At 32.2% G+C, this 12,337-nt stretch overlaps 1 protein-coding gene and 1 pseudogene across 2 annotated transcripts; both read right to left on the bottom strand.

The window, feature by feature from the left end:
- Positions 1–568: 568 nt before the first annotated feature.
- Positions 569–5,240, bottom strand: LOC145185200 (uncharacterized). 2 transcript variants are annotated; one of them, XM_090066701.1, is made up of 10 exons: positions 4,384–5,240; positions 3,843–4,135; positions 3,508–3,720; positions 3,017–3,256; positions 2,727–2,803; positions 2,393–2,598; positions 1,987–2,316; positions 1,596–1,754; positions 1,146–1,338; positions 569–985 (listed from the first exon to the last, which is right to left on the bottom strand). In XM_090066701.1, exons 1-10 carry the CDS (start codon positions 5,110–5,112, stop codon positions 681–683), a joined length of 2,745 nt encoding a protein of 914 aa, XP_089922827.1. In that variant the 5' UTR covers positions 5,113–5,240; the 3' UTR covers positions 569–680. The 2 variants fall into 2 exon arrangements, with proteins under 2 accessions (XP_089922827.1, XP_089922828.1); XM_090066702.1 differs by having other exon boundaries at positions 689–985; positions 1,246–1,338.
- A 5,202-nt stretch (positions 5,241–10,442) lies between these two features.
- Positions 10,443–11,071, bottom strand: LOC145189597 (uncharacterized; annotated as a pseudogene).
- Positions 11,072–12,337: the final 1,266 nt, after the last annotated feature.

The following is a 12,337-nucleotide window of genomic DNA, read 5'->3' as shown; positions in this document are numbered from 1 at the left end:
ATTGGTAAAACTGAACTAGAGAGTGTATCTTTTAAAGGATGCCTTGCACGGTGATTTAAGCGTAGGATGTTATTGTGAGCATGCGCATTAAATTACACTATATAAAAAATAAAAAAAAATGGCGGAGCAGTTTTTCCGTAAAAACTAAAAACTTTAGTGATTGATTTCCTTTCTAAATGTCTATTTAGTCTTCGCAATCAAAAAAATAAAAAGTTTTTAAGTTATATAATTGATAAGCTCTTTATTAAATTAAAAAAAATAATAATAATAAGTCGTAAAGTAAGAGATTTTTTTGTTTAAAATAATTAAGTTTTTAGGTGAAAAAAAAACAGCATCCCCTCACTTATTTAAAGAATATCTTGCGACTGAAAATTTTTTGGATAAAAATTAAAACATATTCTTATTCTCGATACTCTAAGGAAAAATTTTATATTAATCATTTTCACCAGTCATTTTTTTAAATCGAGATAATTTATATAACGTTAGGCAAAAATTATTTTATTTTTTTGACTGAAAAAAATGTAAGGTTAGCTTATTTATGCTTAAGGGTTAAAATCAATAAGGTCAATTTGAAAATGAAATTTAAATTAGGAATTTGTTTTTCTTTTAAACTTTTAAAATTTATAACAAATTTTCAACTAATTTTAAAATTCTTTTACAAAAATATTTGTAAAATTTTATTAACTCATTTTTCTTTTTTTTACAATTGGCTTTATATCTTTTGCTTTAGGATGATTTCTTAAAAAATGTTCTTTAACAGTGCTTTCTAGCCGACTACAACCCTTCATATGCCAGAATAATCTATTAAGATTGTTGAATTCGGCGTGTAAACTTTCACCACCTTGTTCACCATACACACCGATTCCTAATCTCCATTTTTCAATAAACTGATATACATGGTTTTCAAGTAAATGCATTTTAGGTGTTACAGAAGCATCTGGCCATGTAAATCTATAAAATTCCATGAGTTTTTTGATTGCTAAATCTAAAAATTGACGAAATTTTCCATTATACAATACATAAAGAAAAATAATACTCAATAATATCATACTGTAAAAATAACAAGAGGTAGTTTAGGTATTATAATTTACAATCAAGATAAAAATTTACAAGAGTAAAATCGAAAAAGTCAGTTAAATATTTACCAAGCTCCTGAATATCATTATCTTTGAAATAGTGTGAACTATTCATAATATTATGACACTTAGAATAATATGAAAATAACTTTTTAAATTTCTGGCTCACATCAATAGATTGTAAGTGAACACCAGTATCTATAAATCCAAGGTCTACAACTAGCTTTGGAATCGAATTGCATAAGTCAAGCAATGGTTGATGCTATAAATAAAAAAATATCAAAAAAAGTCAAATCAATTCATAAATCAAGGCATTATTAGCATTGAGCATTAAATATATTATTTTATGCAATACACTTTTTTATTATATATAATAAAACAGTTTGTTGTATATACACATATATGCATTTATATATATATATATATATATATATATATATATATATATATATATATATATATATATATATATATATATATATATATATATATATGTATTTACAGTATTAAAACAACAACCTTAAGCATTTTGTGAACATGGTTTCCTACAAAACATTTCCCATGATAGGCTTGCCTTTCAACTTTATTTTCTTTCAATATTTCATCTAGTTTTTGAATGCATGGTCCTGACACTTTGTCTAGTTCGTTACATTCGTGTAAACTTTGTAGCTCTATTGACTAATAATATGTTTTTTAATTAAATTAGGTAGACAAAATTTACAGATATTTAATCTTTTAATTATATTTGTACAAATTAAAAAAATTATTGATAACTTAAAGTAAGAAAAACTTCATCCTCTTTATTAAATTGTATTATCCTAGTTTGAACAAAGTTTTAAAGCAAGTTTTATCTATAAATTTTGATTAATAGTAAATTTAATGATTCATATTTTTTACTGAAAAACAATACCTTTTCGTTTTTTCTCAATTCATAATAAAGAATTCTTGGTTTATATATTTTCAAAATATCTTCTGCTCTTTCTGGATCACGCAAAACTTGTATTCCAACTGTGTCTTGCAGAAGAGTAATTTTTTCTAGACAATCTGTAATAATGCTATTCAAAAGACTTGATTGGACATGCATGGAAATAAACTTGTCAAATTCTGCTTTACCAATAGTTTTATTTCTTAATGCAAGTTCTCCAGCAAGTTTTATATCAATTAAATGACACTCATCTTCTAACATAATAAAAAACTTCAAGTAGATACCCAGAGATATATGTAATGCAGGCACTGCAACCTGTTAAAATTAATAAAAACAACTGTAACTATTTTGTAGTATAACAGCATTATTTAAATAAAAAGAACTAATTTACTTGATCCAGAGGAATATTAAACAAAGATTGATCAATAACATTGTTGAAAAGCTTCGCATTCTTTAAAATTCCTCCAAAACTCTGAAAAGACTCAAAGTTATCTCTTAACGAACAAAGTGTTCTATGTGAAACATTATGTTTTCGATTTTCAGGAGTTATTTTGATCTCTTCCTTTGTTATGTCACAAAAGAGGCAGCAGTGCCGACCTGTGAAATGAAGAAAAAAAGTAATAAATAATGTGTTGTACGACTGATTAAAAAAATAATTATTCAATTGCAGAAATAGATTTGTTAGGATAATGATTTATTTATTTCATAGTAGAAAAAAAACTTACCACTAGCTCCTGTGATTCCATATACACTGCACAGAAAATCGTAATCTCCAAACATAAAAACACGACAATGGTGATTTCTAAACAAAAAAGTTTTTTTATCTAAGACTTTATGGAGAATAAATATTTTACAGCTTTGATACAGTAATAACATCCTAAAACTAATTACAAAGTACCCACCCAAACATGTGTGGAAACTCAAGAAAAAAAAAGTAATATGAATTGTTCTGAAAAATTATATTTTATTGTTCAGAACAAATATTAACCGTGACTGCTGTGACATATTAACTTACTTCCAAACCATTTTTTGCAACTCATCAACTTGCTGTGTATATCTAGACACTCCAACATTCAGATTGACACGATAGTCTTTTGCTTCAAAAGTACTAAACACAAGACTATTTGATTTTGAGTTAGGCTGATTTTGATTAACAACTTGGTAACTCATTTTAAAAGAACCACCTCCATGATCACCACCATTTTTTATATGTATTTCATCCTTTATAATCCCATCATGTTTAAGTAAGTCAAACCTTAAAGAATTAACATTTAAATTTGTAAGTTTGTATACATATATATATATATATATATATATATATATATATATATATATATATATATATATATATATATATATATATATATATATATATATATATATATATATATATATATATATATATACTTATCTTATACAAATTAGTATAAAGATTAACTTTTATTTTTCTAGTAATTTATAAATTTAAGTGTTTATTAAAAATATCTCAAATTAATGAGTTATTACTTTTCCATAAGATTTAGTAGGTTTTCTATATTTTGAGGTAGGTCGTTGATATATGCCCGAGGAGCTAGTTTAATTTCAACAACAGCATTATTATTCTCATTTTGAAATGTAAATGGTCCATCTAAAACAACTAAATCATTTCCAGCCCATTCCTTTGCAACAACTCTTTGTTTGTTGTTTGAAGCAGTTTTAATATTTTTCGAATTTAACCACCTAGAATAATAATATACAAGCAATAAGTTTTGCAATTATAAACAATTGTAAAAATGAACTACAAGTTCTCAAATAAAAAACGAAATTACAAAAAGTATTTTAAGTTCCATATTTATATTTACCTAGCCATAGTTTTCAATTTATTCCAAGGAATACCCATATCAGCTTTTAAAGCAACCATTTCTTCTGCATTTAAATCCACTCTTCCAATATTGGCTTTAGTTAAAATTTCATTTGCTTCATCATTATCATATGACTTTAACATTACAGCTGTTTGACAGATTTTAGAGTCCTTAGAACTACCAGCTGTATGGTTGAATTGTTCCAATAAATATTTTTGTCTTTTTCTTAGAGTGCTGTTACTACAGTTTGCGCTATCTTTATAAGCTTTGGGAGCAGAAACAAAACAAAGTGGCTGTAAATTAAACAAAACATTACTTAAAATAGAAAATAAAATAATATTTTATATTTTTTTTTATAAGTTATATTTAATATTAAAAAAACTAAATCAAACTAGTTTACTCTTGCTTAAAATATAGATTGCATTAAAATGATGTAATAAAGTTTAAATACTACTACAATTCTAATAATTATAATTATATCTAGCATAATAGAAAAGTAAACACTATTTAACTTGCTATAAAGTTAAAACATATTTCTTACCCTAGGCCCACCGGATGAAAATTCTATTGTAGATGTTTTGGACTGATTCAACTTTTTTTTAATGATATGTAAAACAGCATCATTGGCTTCTTGTGGGATTTCACTTGTGTCAGTGATTTGGTAAAAACTGTTTATGCTAACTAATTGGTTGTTTTCATTTATGGTGCTATTTGATATTTTTCTGCAGTCATGATTTTCAAAATTTTTGTCTTTCAAAAATACTTTTTTGTCACAATTCTTGCATATAATAGTTAAATGTTTTATAATTTCAGATATATGGACAGAATATGATAGGCTGTCAATTGTGATGTTAGTTTTACATAATGGACAATTTGAATCATTTTCTAATTTATCTTTAACATTTGATAAAATGCACAAGCTACAGAATGAGTGTTGACAGTTCTTTAGCATGACAGGCTGATTCATAACTTCCCCACAAATCTTACAAATGCATAAAACTATATGTGGATTTAGTTCATGGTTTAGTTCTGTTAAAATTTCTTTATCTTCTTGTATAGGCAATGAATCAAGAAATGATTTTATATGAAATTTTGTCCATTTTTTAACCTTTCTTGGTTGCCCAACATTAGATAGAGGTTTTCGACCAGGAATACCAAAAACACATTTGCATTCAACTGTTGGACATTTTACCCAAATTTTTGGAGCTTTGAAAACTTTACTGCCTCTATTTTCGATGTTTCTAAGAGAAGTATAACACTTCATGCACATTTTCTCTGGATGACTACACTGAGAATCTTCTGATACATTTATTTGAATACTCCGGGTTTCAAAAAGGTTAAGGTTATATACCCCTCAAAATCCCCGTTTGAAAGTTATAGAACTTCAAACAGAATGATAGAACTTCACAAAAACCTCAATTTGAGGGGGGTGTAAACTTTATAAAGTCATTGAAGCCGATCAAAAAGAGATTATTGAATCAAATTTGAAATTTATTGATGAATAAAATAAAAAATTTTAAATTAAAAAAAAAAATAACAAATTTGACTCATTGCCCTCATATTTGGGGCTGGGGGGCTAACGTTTTGGGGTTTTTGTTGTTCCCAGTCTCCAATCACCGCAATTTTTTGCGTAGCATCCTCATTCCTTATATATATGAACCTACTTAAATATGGAGTTTTCTTCATGTTTCAAAGTTGCTTAGCTCAAACATCAAAAAAGTTATCTACGGCCTTGCTAATACATACATGTGATCATCTTTATGATTTGCATTAAAGATTACTTCTGAAAGCTTACATGCACAAAATATTTGTTTAAGTATAACTCGTTTTTAAGTAAAAATTCTTGCTGCCCTTAATTGTTACGAACATTTGATCTTTGAAAAATTTGGGTCCTTCTGCCATGATACATATTCCTTATTTATTAGTAAATATAAATGGTTCAACATGCCTGCCTCTCTTCATAAAATTCTTTGTCGTTCAAAAAACATTATTATGACACTACCATTATCACCTGGATTTTTTGGTGAAGAGGGAGCTGAATCTTGTAACAAGTACTATAGGCAGAATTGAAGATATCATTCTCGAAAGTGTTCTCGTAAAAGTAATTTGCTCGATGTATTTAATCGAGCATTAGATTCAGCGGACCCTGCAGTGTCTTCAGCAAAACTGGATGTGAGAATGAAAAGGATTAAACACCAGGTATCAGGTGCTGTCAAAAATTTCCTATTATTTAAAAATTATGAACAAGAGGCTGATTGGGACACTACAACTAAGGAATCAAGTTTCATAGATTTAAATGAAGGTTCTATTATTGACTATTTTGAAGACATGGGCTTAGATATTTAGCAGTAAATTTTGCATATTTATTAATTACTAAATAACTGCAATATCTACCTACTTATAATATCTTATAATATAATTGTTAATGCTGTAATAAAAAAACCAAACTATTTTTCATTTACTTTTTATTGAGAACATATCAAAAAATTGAAATATGGATGGAGTTATGCAGTAAGGAACCAACCCAGAAAATCCTTTGTCAGGACTAAGTCCAATCTTCAAATCTTAAATTTTTCAAATATTCCGATGAAAACCAATATGGGGTTTATGTAATGACATTTGCTGGCATAAACAAACAAAATAATTATCAAAAATATTTTTGTGCAAAATTTGTATACTTTTGTCCCATAGTGCACTGCTCAAAACAATCTAGCATAATTGTTATTTTGAACATAACTACAATCAGTAGGGTCGCGGCGGGCATTCATCATACTTTCCGAGGCATTGTCCGAGACCACGGTAACCAGCTTTGGCGCAAAAGACTAATCCGTATGGACATGGCATGCATATGGCTCTTTTGTTGACACATGCTACGTAACCAGATCGAGGCTCGCTGTCAATAGCGTAGTTGCCGTCAGCACGATAGATGCAGTCGTTTGTAACGTCGACACCTAAAGTTCAAAGACAAGATTAAACGATGAGCTTCTTGGCTCAAAAACAAAAAAGCAAGTTTAGCGCGCTCTAGCCAAATACGCAACTCGGTTAAAAAACAAAAGCGCAACATTCTTAGGTAAGTTTTGCTGAAGCAAATTCTCAATAAATCTCTTACCGACACAAATAACGCGTTTTGGTTGGTAGTCGATATTCTTGGGTTCGTAGTCGGTTTTCCTGGGTTCGTAGTCAATGTTCTTGGGTTCGTAGTCGGTTTTCTTGGGTTCGTAGTCGGTTTCCTTGGGTTCGTAGTCGGTTTTCTTGGGTTCGTAGTCGGTTTCCTTGGGTTCGTAGTCGGTTTTCTTGGGTTCGTAGTCGGTTTTTTTGGGTTCGTAGTCTGTTTTCTTGGGTTCGTAGTCTGTTTTCTTGGGTTCGTAGTCGGTTTTCTTGGGTTCGTAGTCTGTTTTCTCGTGTCCGTAGTCGGTGTTCTGGTGTTCGTAGCCGTCGTCTTGGTCTTGCACTACACGCACTGCGTTTGCTGTGACAGCCAGAACACAAGCTGCGATAAAAACTATCTTGGTTGCCATGATTGTCAAGCGGTTTGAAGGTTTTTTTTGAATTCGCTTGTGCTTTGCGTTTGAACTTGCTTGCGTTTGAACTTACGTTTGCGAAGCGCGTTTTTATAGGCGATTTCAATGGGCAGTTGTGGAAATAACAACTGCACTAATTAGCGAGTAATGTGCTACACGAGGGCTGAAAAAGTAATAACGAGGTAACAAGTGCTTCGTTGGAGGAAACGCGTTTCGTTTCTGCGAAAAGTTCACCATAATTGTTTGGCACAAGCGCATACTCAGACGACGCACAGAAAAAAACAACCAAAAACAAAAAAAAAATAAAAAATACAAAAGCAACGAAAGCACACCTAAATTGGCCGAAAGAAAAATGAACAAGCGCATAAGCCTACTTAGGAGTGAAAACAAAATGCGTTGGATTCCGGCATGCAGATCGGAAAGCAGTTCAGCTTGGTTTCTTTAATGCTCACTGCAGAGTTGAGAAGGCGTTGCTTTTTCGAGTGCACTTTGACGCACGCACGCACTCAAGAAGACACGGTCTTTCTCTTATTTACCTTTTTCTTTTTTTTTTTTATGCTTCGAATAAAGCATCAGTAAAACGCTAATACAAATCGTTAAAATTTTAGAAATGAATAAATGTCTTATTCAAAGCTTACTCATATTAAACTACTTAGCGTTATAAGTTCAAACATTTTTCATAACGTCTTTTCGAACTGTTGATCACTTCAACTTAGCTAGCGCTCGATTTCGCATTTGTGATTCTTTTGTTCCAGAAATCGCTATTTTCAAACTCCGCAGTAAGTAAAAGCACACGAAGAACTGCTGCAAGTTAAAATTAAATCAGCAATATTTAGCTGTTCTTTACTTTAGTAATAAGTTTTGTAAAACGCATTAAACTGTGCGCTTGAGCAGTATTTCCCAAAACACATCAATAACAACAAAAAGTCTTAAGATATTATTATCGTATTATCATACTATCATATTTTATATCATATTATATTGTTATTTATATTGTTATATTATTTATATCGTGTTTATATTATCATATTTACCAATTGCAGCTCTCCGTAAGCCAGATTTATGCCGTGGTAGCCATGCATAAGAACCTTGATCATTTCTTCTCCAGATTGTTTCTTTTTGTCATGCGTAAGCCCTACTTGATGTTATGGAGTTAGAAGAACCAACAACTCGTTAGGATCTATTTATAAAAAACTTGAACTAAAGAACTTAAGGCATCTAGCTTTGAAGAAATTTGAATCAACAAAAAAAAGATAGAAGCGCTTTGTTTCTTTTCTTTAACAGGCCGCTAAAAATACAATATGGCGAGGTTAGAGTTATTTTCTTCTATCTCCAAGTTTAAACTACGGGGGAAAGTTTTGGCTTTTTTTTCCAAAAGTAAAAGTTATTTAAAATTTTAGCTTTGATTTTTAAAGAACGTTTAAACAAATTATTTAGAAAAAAGTTTTATAAAACAAAGCGTATTTTAAAAGCAATCATTACTAACTAAAGCTAATAACTCATTTTCTGCCAACTTTAAAAACGGGAGCTAGAACAAAATAATCCTAACCTCGCGATATGCGTAAGGTTACCAAGGTTTGATCGGGAAGCAACACGTTTATGTACGGTGCAATCGGTAGAAGGGCAACTGCTTTTTGATCACTGCAAGTTTTGCGTTCCTTTGTTTTTCGCATTTCATTCGCGAGGTGTGAATTCTCTCCCGTAAGCTTAAAAAATGAAAAGCATTAGAAACGGTTATAGCCCGTTGTATTTCTAGTTTACCTACTTTCCTTTATTTCTTTAGTCATTTACTTAATAGCAGATTCGCTTCTTTAGTTAGATGCTTGATGGCAGATTTGTAACATACTACGACAAGCCGTAACAACTTGTTATTCTTGTAGTTTATCATAATGTAACGTAACTCTCTTACTTAATCATCAAAACTTGTGTCAGGGTTTAGTTTACAGTTACCAACAAAACTGCACTCATCTTCAGAAGCAAAGGAGCCTGATAACTCGATATCGCTTTAGAAGAAAGTAAATTTCAAAAAATGACAAAAACACGCAGCTGAGTTTAATTCTTGTTCATGCGCATGTACAACAAAGCGTTGTAAACATTAAAAAAAAAAAAAAAACCCTAAGTTTTAAGCTGTTGCAATTTCGTTCAGCACCTCTTCAGTGGTTTAAAGAACTACCGTCGAACATTACGGTGAACATCATGGTTATGAGAAATATTATGGCGAGTGTCTTTGTTCGTGGTTTTGTGACTAAGTTGCAAGGGTCAGAAGCGATGTTGAAAGTAGCCGATTCGTGTGAATGGCCAAGTGGCAAACTGCGCCGCTAGCATTTGGTAAAACAATTTCTGAACAGAGTTGAGCTAAAACAAAGCCGATCTTTCTCCCCTTTGCTTTGCACGATCGGTTAATCGTCAACAAACTGGCCTCTCTTTAACAGGATGGCCGCCTATGTGGACGAGCAGCATTAATATTCGGCCGTGAAAGCGCGACCAATGCGCCGCCAACTATCTGTCGACGCGAAACCGCTAGCCGAAAGACCGCGGTGTTAACTTTAGGTTTGTGCCGAGCGAACGTCAAAGGTGTTTTCCGACTGGCCGATTTTGCCGAAAGAACAGTCCTTTGCTGAGCTTACAAGTCGAAAAGACTTTTTGAAACGTTTGCGACTTAAAAATCGCGCAGAGAGAGAGAGAGAGAGAGAAAGTTAAATCTAATTTTGAGCTGAAAGCAAAGCTTTCGCACTGACGCGGGCGGGTTCTACCAGGCTCAAGGTTTTTGGCCTGCAACGCATCTATCGGTTAACAAAGTGGGAAAGACCGTTTCACTTAGGGTTTCTTAAGTTTGTAACATTGCTTGTCGAGCTGTTGCTGCCGCCGTAGGTCTTCTTATTATCTTTTTTTTATTCATTTATTTTATCCTTTTTTTTAACTTTTTCTCCCATCTCCCGAATGATCCCGGAATAGATCACTTAGGATCTTCGCAAACCGTGCAACATCGGTCTAGCCGCGCACTAATAAAACACTAATAAAAAAAACGAACACTGCTCAAAACATTCTAGCATCATTGTTATTTCGAACATAATTACAATCAGTAGGGTCGCGGTGGGCATTCATCATACTTTCCGAGGCATTGTCCGAGACCACGGTAACCAGCTTTGGCGCAAAAGACTAATCCGTATGGACATGGCATGCATATGGCTCTTTTGTTGACACATGCTACGTAACCAGATCGAGGCTCGCTGTCAATAGCGTAGTTGCCGTCAGCACGATAGATGCAGTCGTTTGTAACGTCGACACCTAAAGTTCAAAGACAAGATTAAACGGTGAGCTTCTTGGCTCAAAAACAAAATAGCAAGTTTAGCGCGCTCTAGCCAAATACGCAACTCGGTTAAAAAACAAAAGCGCGACATTCTTAGGTAAGTTTTGCTGAAGCAAATTCTCAATAAATCTCTTACCGACACAAATAACGCGTTTTGGTTGGTAGTCGATATTCTTGGGTTCGTAGTCGGTTTTTTTGGGTTCGTAGTCGGTTTCCTTGGGTTCTTAGTCGGTTTTCTTGGGTTCGTAGTCGGTTTTCTTGGGTTCGTAGTCTGTTTTCTCGTGTCCGTAGTCGGTGTTCTGGTGTTCGTAGCCGTCGTCTTGGTCTTGCACTACACGCACTGCGTTTGCTGTGACAGCCAGAACACAAGCTGCGATGAAAACTATCTTGGTTGCCATGATTGTCAAGCGGTTTGAAGGTTTTTTTTGAATTCGCTTGTGCTTTGCGTTTGAACTTGCTTGCGTTTGAACTTACGTTTGCGAAGCGCGTTTTTATAGGCGATTTCAATGGGCAGTTGTGGAAATAACAACTGCACTAATTAGCGAGTAATGTGCTACACGAGGGCTGAAAAAGTAATAACGAGGTAACAAGTGCTTCGTTGGAGGAAACGCGTTTCGTTTCTGCGAAAAGTTCACCAAAATCGTTTGGCATACTCAGACGACGCACAGAAAAAAAAACCAAAAACAAAAAAAAATAAAAAATACAAAAGCAACGAAAGCACACCTAAAATGGCGGTGTGTTGATGTTTTGAAGTTAATTTGATTGTGCAACGTTATTTTTTAAGTATTGCTGTTAATTTTATTTTAGTTGAAAAGTTTTAATTAAAAAAAGTCAAAATTAAATTTTGGTTGTTTCATTTTACATTGGCAAAGTTTGGTAGTATCAAAAGTTTGGCAAAAGTTTGGTAACATTAAAGATGAGTAACATTAAAGGTAAAATTAAAGACGGCAAAGTTTGGTAAAATTAAAGACGGCAAAGTTTGGTAAAATTAAAGACGGCAAAGTTTGGTAAAATTAAAGACGGCAAAGTTTGGTAAAATTAAAGACGGCAAAGTTTGGTAAAATTAAAGACGGCAAAGTTTGGTAAAATTAAAGACGGCAAAGTTTGGTAAAATTAAAGACGGCAAAGTTTGGTAAAATTAAAGAAGGCAAAATTTGGTAAAATTAAAGATGGAAAACTTTATTAAAATTAAAGATGGAAAAACTTGATATCATTAAAGATGAGTTATACTAGTTTTATTGAGATAACTCATTTATTTAATAAGCAAATTTATAACCATGTTTTAACAATGGGATACAATTAAAAACAATTAAATGCAATTAAATGTCTGTTTTATTTGAGATCTCAAGAGGACACCTGGAATTCGTAGACCGATTAAAATAGTGACCAAAGTTGACATATATCTATCGCAGATTTTAAAAAAAAATTCAGTCATTGTTCCGGTTGTTCCCAAAGACGCGTCGCCAGATCATTTGTTTGCATCCATCAATACAGCAGCGCTATTTTTAAAAAATATTCCAACATTAGATGTTATAAAAAATCTAAGAGACCTCTGTTATCCGAACTACAGAAAAGAGTAGCCCGACCAAAGTGTAGGAAGCTTCTTAGAATGTTGCATAAAAAAGTTTTTAGAGCATGTCCACCAGTACTTCAAGAGACGGAAC

This window comes from Hydra viridissima, unplaced genomic scaffold (genome assembly GCF_058129835.1).
Source record: "Hydra viridissima isolate aposymbiotic clone 2 unplaced genomic scaffold, HvirCarnegie_v1 scaffold_11, whole genome shotgun sequence".
NCBI classification, from domain to species: domain Eukaryota; kingdom Metazoa; phylum Cnidaria; class Hydrozoa; order Anthoathecata; family Hydridae; genus Hydra; species Hydra viridissima.
The sequence above is the reverse complement of the archived record's forward strand: the minus strand, read 5'-3'. Positions and strand labels throughout refer to the sequence as shown.

Excerpts from the sequence above, each read along its gene's own strand:
- LOC145185200 (XM_090066701.1), bottom strand. The coding sequence starts at position 5,112 with ATGTGCATGAAGTGTTATACTTCTCTTAGAAACATCGAAAATAGAGGC. Across the intron at positions 3,721-3,842 it reads AAATTGAAAACTATGGCTAG|GTGGTTAAATTCGAAAAATA; the intron begins GTAAATATAAAT and ends TTATTATTCTAG. Across the intron at positions 2,599-2,726 it reads TGGAATCACAGGAGCTAGTG|GTCGGCACTGCTGCCTCTTT; the intron begins GTAAGTTTTTTT and ends TTCATTTCACAG.